The following is a 16,325-nucleotide window of genomic DNA, read 5'->3' on the forward strand; positions in this document are numbered from 1 at the left end:
GCACAGGTGGCTGGGAGGTGGGTCTATTCAGGGGGTTGGAGCATTCGGGCTATGCAGGAAGTGGCTGTATGCAAGCCTGGAGTCTGTGCTGCTAACAGCGCCCTCGTGGCCTTTGGGTTTTCTCAGCTCAGCTTCTGGGGAGCATGGTTAGGGAGGCAGGAGCCATCAGCTCAGTTCGGTCACACTCCCACAACTCAGGGTAGTCCAAATCTTAGTCTCCTTGGGTAAAGCCAGACCAGCTGTTAAAGCGCATGACTGAAATGGGAAAATTAGAAGACGGCAAGAACAATCCACAGCCAAGATCGCTGTGGATGGCTGCTTGTGTCAGGGGGAGCAGCACAAAGGGAAAAGAACAGAGGGTCCCACCCCCATGCTGGGATTCAGGAGTGGCACAGCCTCTCTGTCCATCCCTGCCTAGGGATGAGGAGACTCCACGCCCAGAGAAAGGAGTGTACTCACCACCATGCCGTTGATGGACACCCAGCAGTCATGGGGGAAGTCCTGCAGCATGGGCACCAGGAACTGCAGGCAGCCGTCCCAGTGGCAGAGCAGGAGCATCATGCCAATGAGGTTCACGATGCGCACCACAGCACTGGCCAAGTCATAGGTCATGTGGAAGATCTGCAGAGGCAAGCCACAGCCAAGACAAGTAAGCGGTTAGAGTGTGTGTGTGTGTGTGTGTGTGTGTGTGTGTGTGTGTGTGTGTGTGCAGGCCGGGGCTGGGTAGGGAAGATGATATGTAAGGCCCGGAAGAGCCAAGCCGGAGGGTGCCGTGGTGACACTCCAGGCATCCATGCAGATATAGATATTCTCCCGTGGGAGGCGCAGCTCTCCAGGACAAAATGTGGGCAGAGAGGCCACCTCATCAGCTTGCTGAGGGTCTGTGGACACCAGGGACAAACCACGTAGCCTGAGGCATGCTTTGAACCATGTTCTGGAGTCAGGCCCTAGACATGAGTGCTCCCTAAATCTGTTACTGGAATATCCAGTCCTGGGAACCCACAGGCTCCATGTTCAGATAGGTTTGACCCCAGACCTAGTTCTGACCCAATTCCTAGCTGTGAAACCTTAAGGAAGTCCCAGGGTCTCTTTAATCATGTTTCCTCACACGGAAAATGGTGAGAAAAAATCATGACTGAGTGGTTGTCAAAAGAATTAAATTATACATATGAAATACTTAGTACTGAGTTTTGAAGTATTCCATAAATCACAAGCCACTATGAGACAATGTTATTAATAATTAATTTTCATGATTAGTTCTTACGCAATAGTAGTACTGCTGTTTCTTACACTTGAATCAGTACACAGTGCCTCCACCCCAGCCCACGGCAGCCTGTCCACCTCCATGTGTGGCTCTTTGTGCCAAGCTGCAGTGCGGCAGGGTCTGGCCATGACGGGTGCATTGTAGCCTCTCTTGTCCCACCTCTTACTCCTAAGCAGCCATACACCAATGTACGGCAGAGACTTGAGCTTGTCAGGGACCCCAAGGTTACAGGGCTGGGAGAGGATGGAGAGAGGTTAGGAAGTCTGCAGAAGGTCTGGCCTTGCCTCTAGTCTGGGAGACGCTGGGGGCCCTCCAGCTATCTGTCCCTAGTTCTGACCCCTCCATACTATCCCTAGAAAAATGCATTCCTCCTGGATGGGTGGCTTTGGGTACAAATTATAAACCTGTAGATGCCATTGAAGACCCAAGCCCATTCCAGAAGGGGAATCTTAGGTCCGGAGTCAGACTCTAGTATTTCAGTTCTCAGTCTGAGGACCCTAAGGCACTAACAGCAGAGACAGTGGCCACAGCAGGCAGGGCAGCAGCCTCAAGGGTGTGTATGAGCTGGGACCCACAGAGATAGACTTGTCCCTAGATCTTCACAGCTGAATTGGGCTGACAAACTGTTAATCAGTTTGTTCTCTGGCCCCACTCTCATAGACCCTACCAGCACAACGCCCTGAGGAAGAGCCAGGCTTAAAGCTAGACCTGCCAGAAAACCACACCAGGGGCTGGGGAGATGGCTTTGAAGACCTTAATTTGATCCCCAGAACCCACATTAAAAACCTAGGTGGTTGCATGCTCTTGTAATCCCAGCACTGAAAAGGCAGAGGAGTGGGATCCCTGGGGCTCACGGGCCAATCAGCTTAGTCTACTTGGTGAGGTTAGACCAGGGAGAGACTTTGTCCCACTAACAAGAAAAATGACACTAAGAAATCTCTCTCTCACACACACACACACACACAGAGAGAGAGAGAGAGAGAGAGAGAGAGAGAGAGAGAGAGAGAGAGAGATAGAGAGAGAGAGAGAGAGAGAGGAGGGAACCATATCAGAGCATGGCTCAACTAGTTCCTCTTTTTGGACAGTCCCGTGGCAAATGACTTGAGGTCAAGGGAGTGTACAGGCACAGGGCAGCACCTTGGGAGCACAGATCTTAGGTACAGGCACTGGGCAGGACACTGGGAGCACAGATCCCACAGGCTCCAGAAGTTAGCTTTGAACTGTTTAGCTAGGGGGATGCTAGCTTCCAATACCACACCCTCCCCCTCAAGCGCTGCGTGGTCTAGAAAGAATTTCAGGGAGCCTTCCGGGTGTTTTCCTGCAGGCCGAGGTCCCTCTAGAGTGAGGAGCTTGTAGGACGATCTCAAGGCTGTGCCTTCAGAAGAACTCTTGACTCTCTATTACTCCCTGTCTCTAGGAGGCCACTGTGTGTTAGTCAGTACCCAAGAAAAGCCCCTTCCATATGGGGGCGGGGGGCAGGGAGGAAGCTCGCCCCTGCCCACCCAAGCTCAGAGTCAGTCACACACAGGAAAAGAGATCTGGGAACATGGAAATCCAGCAATAGAGAAGGCTGAGTGGGGCCCAAAGGTCAGAGAAGTCAGAGGCTGTGACTACCAGCACAGCTCCTGCTTCCTCCCACGCCTGGTTTATCAGGGCAGCACCATTCTGTGGAGTGTTTCTTGGCTATGGACTGTATTAGAGGGGACCTGTCTATACCCTATATAGAATCTCACTGTCGAAGGGACTCCCCATGGTGTATTCCCGCTGTCCATCACAAGAGACCTCCAAAGGAGAGCTACAATGCACCTCCTCACTGGAGAAAGGGCAACTTCCTTCTGTTCTCCCCTCTGCCCCAGAGATGCCCTATTTTTTGTTGGTTATGTCTAGGACACATGAATAGACAAGAGTGACAGATTGGATTGCGTGCCCAGCTGTTTCCTTGTCTATCTGCACACGGACACATCCAAAGCCTCTTCTTCCCTGGCCGCACAGGCCAGCAACATAAACAGGACCTTCAGGCTCCTCTTCCTGTAGAGACATCTCCAAGTGTCTACTGTGCGGCCATCAAACAGGGACAATCTGCACACTGTGTGGGGCTCCATCCCCCCAGCCCATTCTCCACCAAGCAACTAGATTTAGCTCTTCAAGATGAGCAATGTTTTCGTTGTTTTTTTCCTTCTGGTTTTGATTTTGATTTGAGTGACAGAACATGAATTTGGGTAAGTAGGGAGATGAGGAGCAGCTGGGGGAGGGGAAAGAATATGATCAAAACATGTTATATAAAAAACAAGATTTAAATATAAGCAGGATGTGTCACCTTTGACTTGAAGCTCTTCAGTGACTCCGTCGGTATTTCAAATCACATGCCGCCTGCTGACCATAGCTTCAGCATCCTGGGACCCAGCTACTTCCCTACCTCATCTCCTCTGCTCTGCCCCTGGCCCTTTGCCTTTGGCTACGGTGGCCTCCCTCAGGTCCTTGAATGCCCGCCCCAGCCAGTTCTTGCTGGGCCACAGGGATTCAGTGTCACGTCTGCCATCCCATCTGCCCATGCCCTTCTGGCTCCTCACCCTCCTACTCTTACCGCATCCACAGAAAGGTCTCCCATGCTGCTATGTGAAGTAGACAGTGGCCCTCTCTTCCTGCCCTTCCCAGGACTCGCCCCTGACTGATTTCATCTGTGGCATTGTCTCTATCTAAAAGGAGACTTATTAACTGATATACAAAACGAACCACACCCCCTCTGGCTTTTGTATCTGTATTCCTCCATGAAATACACACAAAACATCTGTTGGTTGCCTGCATGCATGCATGTGTGCTTAAATGAATGAACAGATACCATATGGAAGCCAAAGGAAGCCTCAGGCCCGGCTGCAAAGTATCTCAGACTGTCGCAGCCCACAGTTCCTGCTCTTTCTCCAAGTCACTCTGGGTCATAAAGACAGAAGCATCAGGATGGACACGTTTCACACAGCCTCCTCTCTGCACCCTCGATACTTTATTTTAGGGGGCTGAATGTACCACAGTGCACATGCGTGGATGTCAGAGGACAGCCTTCACCTTGTTGAGACAGGATCTCTTGTTCGCTGCTGTTGACACCAGGTTAGCTGGCCTGCATGCTTCCATGGACCTCAGCTAGCTGTAGGAACACTGGGATGGCAAGGGTGAGCCACAGCTTCCGGCTTTATGTGGGTCCTGAGGTCTGAACTTGGGTGCCCAGACTCACACAGCAGGTGCTTTGGCCCTGAGCCACATCCCAGCCCCACTCCCCTGCGCTTTCTTCATAACAGACCTTCTTCAAAGATAAAGCCTGTCTAGTTTCGCCTTCATCACAGTCTCCGCCGTTACTATGGCATAGAGCACGTGGCAGAGTCTTGGGAACCGAGAGGCGCTTAAAGACAGAGGTGAAGGAGACAGTGACAGTGATGGAGCTGAAGATAAGCAGGTACCAGCCAGTACATACACGGCTGTCCAAAGGGCCGTGGCAGCCTGGCAGAGCAGCTCAAACAGCCTGCTTCAGCCTCTTCGGAAAGAATAATGGTGTCTTGTCTTCCAGGTGGACAGGGAGCCTGGGGCAGCACTGTACGGCACCGAGTGAGGAAGGGTGTGGATGCTGAGGTGACCGGGACATAGGGGAGAAGTGTGTGACCTCAGAGCCAGGTGAAGCAGAATGCCCATGTGTGAGCTGCCTCACTGGACAGCACCCAGGATATGGTTGCCAAGGAGAGGCTGGCCATTGCTGAAAGAAGTTGTTCTGCGCCAGGTCCCCACGGCAGGCTGGGGCCACATGCCACCTGCCAGTCAGCTGCACGGAGCAAATATTTGCCTTGCTCTTTATATTTCATTAAGGCGTCCCTATTACAACGTTGGCCCTGACTAGGGGGTTGAGCATTTTTCCTTCTAGGCTGCTGGAGACTCACCAGGCAGGTGGCACGTGAACTCACCCTCTGCCTGCCAGGCACTCTGGGAACCTGTGCCCACTCCTGCAATTTTTCAGCTCGACTGGAGGCAACATGTATTCCATGTCCTAGCACGCCCCCTTGGGACCTCGGTTTCCCTGCCTGTGGAACAGGCCTCTAACTGCCAGCTCCTATACCCAAAGCTATCTTGGGCAGTAGCTAAAATAATGGCCAATGGTGGCACACAGTAGGTACTCTACATATGTTGATTCCTTTCCTTTTGTCTCTTGCCCAGCCCTTCTTCAACAGAGCTACTTCCTCAATGTAGATCAGATCTCAGATGATGGGGTCAGGCTGCCATGGATTTTCCAGTCAGGCCTCTTCTTGGACCTGGCTGAGTTTTTCTAGAGACTCATTTTCTCCTGAAGGAACTAAACAAGCACCTACTGGCATCTGAGGAACAACGATCCACATGAAGGACCAGTCAAGATCCAAGAGAGGCCAGTACATGGATGTCTGGCCTGGAGCTCTAGGCTGAGGGTCACAGTGGGGGCCCACGATGACATAGCAGGTAGGGCCAGCTCCAGTCCTCCAGGGCTGCTTCCCACAGAGATGTCAACCATTAGAATCTGAGAGAGATGGCGAACTTGAGTCCTACAGGAAGGGGGTCTCCTTGGCCTGGCTTCCTACTCCTAGCCTCCAACCTGCCAGGTTTCTGAGAAAGGCGGCTTCTGGGATGGGTCTCTTGGCATGCTGAGGCTTGCAGTGGAACATCCGAAGGGGGGCGACCACGGTTTCTAACAATAGCCTGCGTGCCTGCGACAAGCTCACACCTCAGAGGGAGGGGAGAGGCTGGCTGGAAGAGGCTCTGAGGGAGGCTGCTGACCTAGATCGCTAGGGACAGAGGAAGCTTGTGCCCAGCCTAAGCCACTCTGCCCACCCTGCTATCAAGTCTAGAGAAAACTCCAGCAAAACTGGGCTGGGCTGGCTGGGGGACTCAGAGAAGGCCAGGAGATCAGGCACCTGGAGACTCTACATTTTCACCAGGGAGCCTTGGGCAAGCAGACTCCTCAGCCCCACCATAGAGTTTCCTCCTTCAGGGCCTGTCAGTCACAATCAGGCCCTTGGGGTCAGCTAATACCACTTTCCCCAAAAAAGACAGCCATGGCCTGAACACCCCAGCCTCAGAAAACACCAACGCACTCCTGGTTCCTTAGAAACTCAACCCTGCCCCCAAAAGGGTAGGGATTTGAGGAGGAGATAGGACAGGATTTTGTCTACATCCCCACCTGTCCTATCCCCTAGCTCTTACGTAGATATGGGGTCAGAGGGTCTTCCTGATGCCACTGTCCAGCAAGCTGAGGCTGGGAGACGCCTGGAGAGAAGAGTGGGCTACGAGGGACCCAAAGGTGGGGTTTCTTAGGCCAGCTGGGAAACCCCACTCTAATCCCAGGGGAGCCCTTGGCTGGGCTGAGTAGAGGCAGAAACCAGCTCAAAGCAGTTTCCTTCTAAGCTGCAGAAGAGCTAAGGGCGTGAGTGCAGAGTCGGGAGCCATCCTGCTGGCCACCTGGGATCCTTCCTGCCCACACCTGCGGGAGCAGCGTTCAGTTCAGGGCCTTGGGCTTTCTGGGACCTCTGTCATCCCCAGGGAAGACCTAGGACTGTAGCCTGCCCAGTGAGGTCTGGATAACCCAGAGGGCAGCCAGGCCGGAGGGGTAATGGGGACAGCAGCCCTGGGCCTGAGTTCCTATAGCCTAGGGTGCAGGGACAGTGCAGGTTTTTCTCTGCCCCAGGGGCAGCTAGCCCAGCCACAGGCAACTCTATCAAGTCCCACCAGGCAAGGAGGGAGGTTGACCCCAGGGGTGATGGGACCTGGTGACCCAAACCAATGCCAACAAAAGGAAAGGGCTGCTACTCCTGAGCCTGGGGAGGGAGAAGGGAAGGAGTGAGCTCTGGGTCTGAAGGGTTCATCCGGGTCCTGTCTTTCCACAAGGAGAGAAGCCTGCCAGGTCACGTTGAGAAAAATACCACCCTCCTTTCTTTCACAGACACTCATGGTGGGTCAGCTCAGCAGTCCCTCTGTGTAACTGGCTGTCCCTTGGGAACTTCAGATACAGCCCATTATGCACCACAGCCTTTATCCCCCATGACCCACCCCTCTTCTGGTATTCACTATTACAGCTGAGTACCCAGGGCCCTGCTGCCCAGGACAAAACACACAGGCAGATGTTGCAAGACCCATTCAGACCAAATGGAACCCAGGCACCCGTCATGGTTGCTCCCTGCTAACAGAGGGGATGTTACTAGATCACAGGTCATGGACCAGGAGACAGGGACCCATGGGCATAAAAACTACTTGTAGGGCAGGGGGACCTTTCAATTACCAGTTTCTTCACCTGGAATACGAGGGTGACAAACTCTGCCATTTGCCTTGCTCACTATAACTAAGACTGGTGCCAAGGGATATTTGCTAAGAAGTTCTCTATGAAAACTTCATGAAAAAGCCTCCAAAAAAATCCAGATATTACTTATACTCATTTTATAGGTAGAGAAAAATGAGGTTGAGAGATGCAAGGTGGTACCAAGGTCACAGAGCCAAGCAATGTGTGTGTGTTGGATTTGAAAGCCCTCAAGTATTGTTACACCAGGCAGGGACAACTGTTGCGGGAGCTCCTTCTGCTCCTTCAGTCAATAGCTGCTGAGATACCAGCCCGTTGGGGTGTGGTCTCTCTCCCTTTAAAAAAGCGGCCACTTCTCTCTCCTCTCCCTCTTGCTTCCTGCTCTGCTTCCAGCAACTAGACTCTCCCTTCCTGATTGCGCAGAGGACTGTTGTCTGGGACGGTGATCTGTAAGTTTTTTCCCCTTTAAAAAATAACCATTCTATTAATCATAGTTCCAAACTGGTGTGGGATTGTTTGTGACTTACACCTTTGCCTTCAGACAACCACACTGCTGGGAGCCAAGAGAGCTAACTGGATCCAGCCTCATTTCTGCCAGTGGGCCGCTTTGTGACCTTGGTTCAGTCATTGCCTCTCTTCGTCAGCAGGAATCATGCAAATTTTCCAAGCCCAAGAGAATTTCTGCTGCGGAGAGCTGCCGAGCTGGTGTAGGCACTTCTTCCACAGCACGTGTGTTCATGACGCCTCTGACCTGAATCTGCCGTCAGCCGCAGGGCTGGAGGGCAGGGACGTCAGAACCTGATCGTGGGCTTTCAGCCCAGCCAAGCACGGGTTCTGAAGACAGGGAGGCCCGCGGGGAGAGACACCTTGGCAATGAGATTGCTTAGCACAGCCTAATCTGCACGCCAAGGTGAGTGTCTCATGCAGCATATCCCGCACCCCACACACACACCTGAGAAAGCTCCCAGCCAGACCTGCTCGCTATCACCAACAAAGTGGGGAGCCTGTGTCGGTAGTGTTTGTCAACTTGGCACAAGCAGGAGTCACCCGAGAGGAGGAATCTCAGTAGAGAATGTCCTCATCCATGTGGCCTGCAGGCTAGCCTTTGGGAGCATTCTCTTAATGGAAGAGTGATGTGGGGAGAACCAGCCCACTGTGGTCAAGGGCTGGGCAGGTGGTCCTCGGGTGTCTAAGAAAGCAAACTGAGCAAGCCTTGCGGAGCAAGCTGGTAAGTAAGCAGTGTTCTTCTGTGACCTCCCCCAGGTTCTGCCGTGAGCTCCTGCCCTGACTTCCTTTGTGGTGGAGCTTTAAGATGAAATAAACCCTTTTCTCTCTAAGTTACTTTAGGTCACAGTGTTTATAACAACAGAAAGCCAACTATGATGGTAGCAAATTCAGTCCCCAACACCCGGCAAAGTCACCGGCATCTCTTTTCCCATGCCTTAGCCCTTCTCTTTGCCTTATATGGACCAGCGCTCCAGCTCGGAGTGAGTTGAGGATCTCCAGAATGGTGTAGACCCGTCAAATTCATCTGAGGTTTTCCTAAATTTAGTTTCTGTAACCAGAGCCCTCAGACTCTTGAATTTCCTTACAGTTTTATACACAGGACTCCCATGCCCCAGGGACTTTTGGCTCCGAAGCCAGAACCTGTGTGGAATCTGGAAACTGTTTCAGCTGTGGGCACAAGACCTTGGAATACCCAGGACCACTGACTCCCCAGCAAGAGAATGTAAACATCCCAGGTCCCTTTCCTGACCAGGACAAGTCCAGGGTGTGGTGCGCACTGTGCCAGCGCTCCCCACGGGTCTTTGGCGTCTCCCCGCACTTGACTTCCCATTTTCCTTGCCGTGTTTTCCTAAAGATGCCTCCCCTCCCCCTACAATATCACTTTCATGAAAATCCCCATCTTGGAGAACATTCTAAAAGAACCCAATCTAAAATACTTGCCAACAAAATCTGTACCCCCCCCCAAATCCAGATTTCTGCATTTAACATAACTCTGTAGTATCAACAACCCAGTCCCATTCCGACATAGCATGTGTATGAGTGTCTACAGGTATCTGTGTGGTGCCCTTTGTGATCGTCAGGACTTAAATGAGATACAATCTGGAAAGTGCTTTGTATAGAAACAGGCTAGGAAGTCCTGAAGCTTGCTTGCTTGCATGCTTTTTGGAACAGGCATGCCGTCTATAGCCACGCAAGCCATCTCCAATTCTCAGATGTTGGGAGCAGTGAGACCCCAGATCCTGAATTTCTTGTAATCCCCTGATCTGAGTGCCTACAGCTGCTCTGAGCACGAGACCTTCAGGAGTTCCTGATGGCAGGAGAGTGGTTTCTGGTGGATTTGGCTGGGGCGTGGCTATCTCTCTATAATCTGCCCCTGAACACAATAAAGGGGGCATTCTTGAGGAATTCAAGGATGACCCGTGTCGCTGTCTCTGTCTGTGTGTGTTTGTGTATTTTAACCTCCTGCTCCTTGCCCTAAGCAAACTGGGTGCCAGCGCACAGAGCGCAGACACAGGGGCGCGGTGCGCGGCACTCAGAGAGCACCCACTGGCTCTGCTTTGTTGGCCGGAACCCAGCCTTCCTGCAGAGGTTCTGTCCAACGACTCACCTCTTCCCACTGATGGATATACCGAATGAGGCGGGAAAGCCGCAAGAGGCGCAGGAGGCTGAGGATCTTGGTGAAGCGGACGATGCGCAGAGCCCTCGCGGTCTTGTAGACCTCAGAGTCGATGCGAGTCTCCACGATAAGGAAGATGTAGTCCACGGGGATGGAGGAGATGAAATCCACCACAAACCAGCTCTTCAAGTACTTCATCTTAATCCGCTGTGGGTCAAGGATGATTTCTGTGTTGTCCTCCACCACGATCCCCGTGCGGAAGTTGAGGACCAAGTCAATGAGGAAGAATGTGTCCGACACCACGTTGAAGACGATCCAGGGTGTAGTGTTCTCATCCTTGAAGAAGGTGATGCCCACAGGAATGATGATCAGATTTCCCACCATCAGCAGCAGCATCGTCAGGTCCCAGTAAAATCTGCCCAGAGAAACAAGGGGTCAGTCACCCTGAAAGAGAGGATGAGCTACAGAGTAGAAAGGAAACTTGTGGGAAAGCACATGGGGAAGAGTCTGGGGGTTCTGAGGCACTTGGGGACACAGGTATGTGAGCATCAGGGCAAAGGTGGAGGTTGCAAACACGGGGCACGGCACAGACAGAGGTTCTTGGTGACCCAGGATACCCCCATCTTCCAGTGAGCTCCCCAGGTGTCCCATCTTCCCCCATTCAGCCCACCCCAAAGAGTCAAGCTGAAAAACAAGCCAAACAATGACCTCAGGGGACAAACAGGAGAACTTCTTAGTGACAGAAGAAACTGACATCATCTTCCCCAGGCTCAGGCTAGTCTGAGGTTCCCCGAGGTTTAGCTATGGCTGAGACTGCCTGTCAGACAGCCATGCCACAGAGCGTGACCAGAGACCAGGGGATGTCCACTCGCCCAGCAGGTGCCTGGGAAGCAGAAGCTTGACTTCCAGCTTGATTCTGTCACTGTTATTCTATATGATACCCATCAGGTCCAAGCTCCTCAGTTTAGGCCTCTGTTTCCTCACTGTACAGTCCTGTAATCGTGACCTAACTTCTCTCACCTCGGCTCTAGAGGGTCCCTCTTCATCAGAAAATGCCTTTCCCATCTCTCTGCCCAGTTTGCACATGGATACGGGGGTGTTACCCAGCAGCCATACACCTCCGCACACTTCATACACACAGCGCATCCACCAGTGAGCTGTGGGTCCAACTTCAGCTTCTATGGGGCGTTCTTGATCTGGGTACACTCTGCCCAGTCACACACGAGTCACTCAAAGACAGCTGCATATACTCGTTAAAGTCACATCTAGGTATCCCCATTCACACACGCACACAGCATGAAAGCACAGAGAGAGAGAGAGAGACACACACACACACACACACACACACACACAGAGAGAGAGAAAGAGAGAGAGAGAGAGAGAGAGAGAGAGAGAGAGAGAGAGAGAGAGAGAGAGAACCATCATTCCTTTTCATTTAATCTCCTGGGGAAAACAAACAAACAAAAATACTGTGGCATAGAGGAGCCACTTACGGCCATGTGGCCCTTCGTACACAAATCTAATAATATACCCAGGCTAGAGGAGTTTCTAAAATTAACAGATTGGGTGCAGAGCGGCTGGGAATGCTGACTCCAGCAGGCCTGCCACTCCGGCGGATTTCTACACCCCACCCCTCCCCAGCTCTAGTTCCCTCAATTACAGACCAAATTCAAGACAGTAATTAACAGGAGAATGTTTGCATTTAGTGGTCTTCATAAAACTAAATTGCATGAGACGAAACCACCCATTTCCTTACATTCTGACTGTTTCAATCTCGAGTTTCCAGGTGCTCCAGATATTTCTGGCTGATCTGGGCTGGGGTCGGAATAGTGGTTCTTCCTTCTCCCATCCCAGAGCATCCCCAGAAGCTATGTGAGGGGCAAATCAGCCTGTTGGAAGGGCTAGATTTCTAGGGCTGGCCACCCCTGCATCTGCTTCTGCCTCTGTTTTTCTCATCTGTTCAGACTCTCATTGACGCACACACCGCACCAGCAAAACTTGCCAGAAGAACCAAATAAACTGAGACCAGGAAAATGCTCTGACACATGCCACCTATTATTAAGTGGGTAAATAAATGATTTCTGTCAATCCACTGGCAGGAAAGATATGAGAGGTGGAAGATGGACCCTCCAGGGACTAGCTGGAGCAAAACTTCTACTGGCAGTAGGGCCAGAGGGGAACCTGTAATAAACGGGAGAACCAGTGGCAGAAGCCAGGGACCACAGCACCTGACTGATCAGATGACAGCATCTGTTTGCCTCTGCATCCAAATGCCTTGACTTGAGGGGACTCATGGTCCCCTTGGAGGAGTAGCCTTGGGGTCTAAGAAACCATCTGATGCAGCTGGGCATCTGAAGAGGTGGCTCTTGGTGACCATGACAGGAGAAACTGGGAAAGCGCTGCCGGAGAAGGTGAGAAGATTCGGGCTCTGGGAACTGCCCTTGGCCTTGTAGACAGCGACTCTATGCCTTTGCCAGATGGTTGCACAAATCTCTGAATTGAGCCCAAAATTGTGTTCAGCACCATGGACAGTGTCCGTCACGCCTGCCAGCCCCAGTCTGCAGGTCCAGCCAGGGGAGCTTGGCAACAGCCTCCCTGCTGGCATCTTCAGCAATCTCCTTACACCCCCAGTCTGGGTGGCCAGAAGTATCCTTCCCATGACTAGGGCTTTTTATTGGTGGCTCCTTGAAGACAGAAAAGCCTTTATTTGTAAAGAGCCCCCAAACACTCCACAAAGATTGAGTACTTAACTTTGTACTTTCCATGAATTGGACCATCTAACTCTCACAATAGTACCACAGCTACCACTGTCTGTGTTCTGCAGATGATAACACAGGCTCAAAGAGAAGCATTTTCCCAGGGCCATACGGTTAATGAGGAGCAGAGGCAAGATTCAGAGAGGTCAATTAAACCAGAGTCTGGGCTGGGGGTTAGGCAGCTCTGTGGGGTGCAGGGGACAGATGAACCTTCCTTGAACTGAGTCAGGGTGGAGAGGGTCCTACCAAGGTACATGCATCCCGTGCCCCAGACGCAGAAGAAGAAAGGGTTGTTGGGGAAAATCTGAGAGGACTGAGCTTCCTGATATCAGGGCTTCCTAAGGTCTGGCCTGGATGGGAGGACAGAAGGGTTAAAAGTCACGTGGTCATTAGCTGAATGTCAGCCAGAAACAATTGTACCTATCCTTCAGAAGAGAAAACTAAAGTCAAAGGAGATAGTAGCATTTTTGAAACCACAATATAGGTGCCCAATGTTCCCACAGCACACTGCTGCCCCCAGAACCACTCAGAAATAATATCACAATCCAAGACAGCCAACCATGGTATCAGGTACCAGGCTGTGATAGGGAGGCAATAGGCAGTCAGACCAAGACACTGTGGGATTGGCACATGCCAGAATTATAGGCCTGGGTCTCTGCGGCACTCAAGTGCCTGCCCCCTCCAGTGAGAATGAGTCCTGGTCAGAAAGCAACAGCTGGGTTCTGGTCAGGTTCGGTGTTGGATTGTCTCCCTGGCCTTGGGCTTTGCCTCATCTGGATAGATCAGGCAGATGGCTGGGAGTGGAGGGACCAGGACCCATGTGTAGAGTGACTGAGTAATAGCAGATAGACAAACAGCCCTTTGCCCTGGTGTCTGGATTACTTCACGGGGTGGCCTACCCCATGGGTATCCCATGGGGAGGAGCTACCCTCTATGGAGATGAGGGCAGGGAAGATGGCAGCTCCTGACTTTGAACTCAGAGACTCTGGGACTAGACAAATAACCCTCTCCTTCCATGCAGGCTGAAGAGAATGGCTTCCTGTAGTCTCATTTCACCACAAGCTCATGCTTGCCTGTGAGCAAATATGTAGGCAAACAGACACGTGTGTGTATGCACCACAGACTGCACATCTGCAAGCATGCGTACACACATATACGTGTTTTTGTAAACACTTGTCTGTGTTCTCATTTTGCTCACACCCACCTTCAGCCATACCCACTTGTACACAACTTTTGGCACAAATTATCCCCTAGGAATCCTGTCAGCTAGAAGAAAGAGAATGCCACCGTCTTGCCATTCATATCTTTCCCATCATTCCATGTTCATCTGAGCTACCTCCTCTGGGCCTCTTTAACTTCTAACCCAAAGTCTCGGCCATCTTGAGACCTGGCCTCACCTCTTAGCAGGCAGCAGGCTTCTGAAGGGCAAGTCTTTGGTCCTGGGTCCCTGGATTCTGACTGTAGTCCTGGTCCTCTACCCTGTTAAGCAGCACCCCGTCTCTTCGTGTTCCTGCGTGCAGATGGTCCCTGCTCCAGGCCCCTACCCTCCTCCCAGCACCAGACCTACCTTCCCACCTGCCTGCGCAATGTGCCCACCTGGAGGGCCAGCTGTCTCTACACCCAGTGAGTACACAGCTGAACTCAGCATCCTCCTCCAAGCTGAAAGGTACAACCTGCGTATCTGTCACTGCACCCAAGGCTCACAATCTCTAGCAGCTCTCTACAGACCTCCCTTACCCTACCTGTCCTCACAGTTCCCTCGGAAGTTATCGGGTCCTCTCTGGCTTCTCCTATGATGTCTCAAAGCACCCTTTCTGCCCCAGATCTGAATCTCTGCACCCTTGCCCCTCCCTCTTACCTGGCCCCCACCCTCCATTCTTGCATTAACTTTTCAAGTCATGAGTAAGTGACCATTGACCCAAACCCTATGGGAACCTGTACTGCAGAAGAAGGCCCAAGCTCCTTAGCCTGACAGCCCAGCCACCCCTTCCCTCTTCTGACTCTTAGCTCCTTCACAGTAGCCAACAAGACCGTGGTCCTCCCCTCCCAGGCTCCTTCTCATCCACAGTCTTGCTCCTCTGAAGCCACTAGCTTTTGAAGTCCTCTCCCTTGTCCAAGGCTCAATGTCTTCATCTTCATAAGGCTGGCCTGTGTTCCCTGCCTTGGGAACAGATTCCCCACCCCGCTGCCCCTTCATCCTCAACTTCTCCACCTACTCTCCTTGCTAGCCCTTCAACAAATCACAGAACCCAGAAGTCTTCAAGTCTCGGAAAAGTGACAGGAGCTGAGACAATCTCCTCCAATCGTGTACTGTCTGCCAGTTTTTCTGTTCAGCAAAGGAACTTCCCTGTGGCAACAGACAGTAAGATGTGGGACAGCAGTCAGGAGCTGTTAGGCACCTGCTACCTGCCAGGCACTAATCTGTATGTGGGCTGTCTTCTTTAGTCCTTGCAAGACACTAAGATGCAGACACTGGTTATGCCCTTTTTACAGACAAGGAGACTGAGGCTCATCAGGCTGAGAACTTCACTATATATACAGTGGATCAAGGATTCAAGGGCAAACAGCGTGACTCCAGAATCCTGCCCTAACTACTCCACAGAAATAGGAGTTAGGCTGGTGGTATTTTATTACTCCCAAACTCTGCTCCCCTCCAATTCTTTACTATACGCTCTTCCATGATTCCTTCCTCCTCAGCCTCTTCGTTTTCTTCTGACCCATCCACATTTCCCCCCTTTACAAACTTATACCATCACTCTCCAGCGAGCCCCCTCAAACCTCAAGGTCAGGGTGAGCCAGCATCCTCCCCTGCCTCCTGCTGTCACTACCTGCTTCTGGTAGAAATGTCTACCAGATCCTTTGGGCATCCTGTCATCTCTTGGCCACCCTCCAGCATTCATCTGCTACCCATGGGGACCGTGGCAATCCCGGCACCTGGCTTGCAACCTCCCGCTGCACTCTGTCCTGCCACCACCCTAGATGACTTTCACTCTATACCACGGATTCAGACAAACCCAGGCTCCTGGGAGCTGGAAGTCTCAGTGACAACGACCCCTCCTAGTTGTCCGCTGCAGCCACACACACGAGACCAGCGGGCACCTCCAGTTGTTCCAGCTCTGCATTTCCAGTGTACGGCCTCTCTGCCCTCCCTTCCTCCTGATTTCTGCAGCTGTGCTTGGTTAGCCTCAGGGTCCCTGGAGCTACAGTCTGCTGACTCTTCAGATCCTCCCCCAAAGAGCTGCCTGTCCCAAACACGATTGTCCAGCCCTACCACTTCCCTAAGCACATTCTCACCTGTCATGCTGACTTTCTGGAACAGTCTTCACAAAAACACAACCCTGGCCTGGGTGAGCATCTCCCTTTCCATGTCTGCATGGGGTTCAG

The 16,325-nt window shown here is 52.1% G+C and overlaps 1 protein-coding gene across 1 annotated transcript in view; it reads right to left on the minus strand.

Moving 5' to 3' along the window:
* Positions 1-16,325, minus strand: part of Hcn4 (hyperpolarization activated cyclic nucleotide gated potassium channel 4) — a 42,105-nt gene that overhangs the window by 10,134 nt on the left and 15,646 nt on the right. The window contains exons 2-3 of the mRNA XM_075965713.1: positions 10,177-10,600; positions 460-621 (exon numbers count right to left, since the gene is read on the minus strand). Coding sequence (XP_075821828.1) covers positions 460-621; positions 10,177-10,600 — 586 coding nt within the window. The remainder of the gene's footprint in view (positions 1-459; positions 622-10,176; positions 10,601-16,325) is intronic.

The sequence above is a fragment of the Microtus pennsylvanicus genome, chromosome 3, assembly GCF_037038515.1.
Source record: "Microtus pennsylvanicus isolate mMicPen1 chromosome 3, mMicPen1.hap1, whole genome shotgun sequence".
NCBI classification, from domain to species: domain Eukaryota; kingdom Metazoa; phylum Chordata; class Mammalia; order Rodentia; family Cricetidae; genus Microtus; species Microtus pennsylvanicus.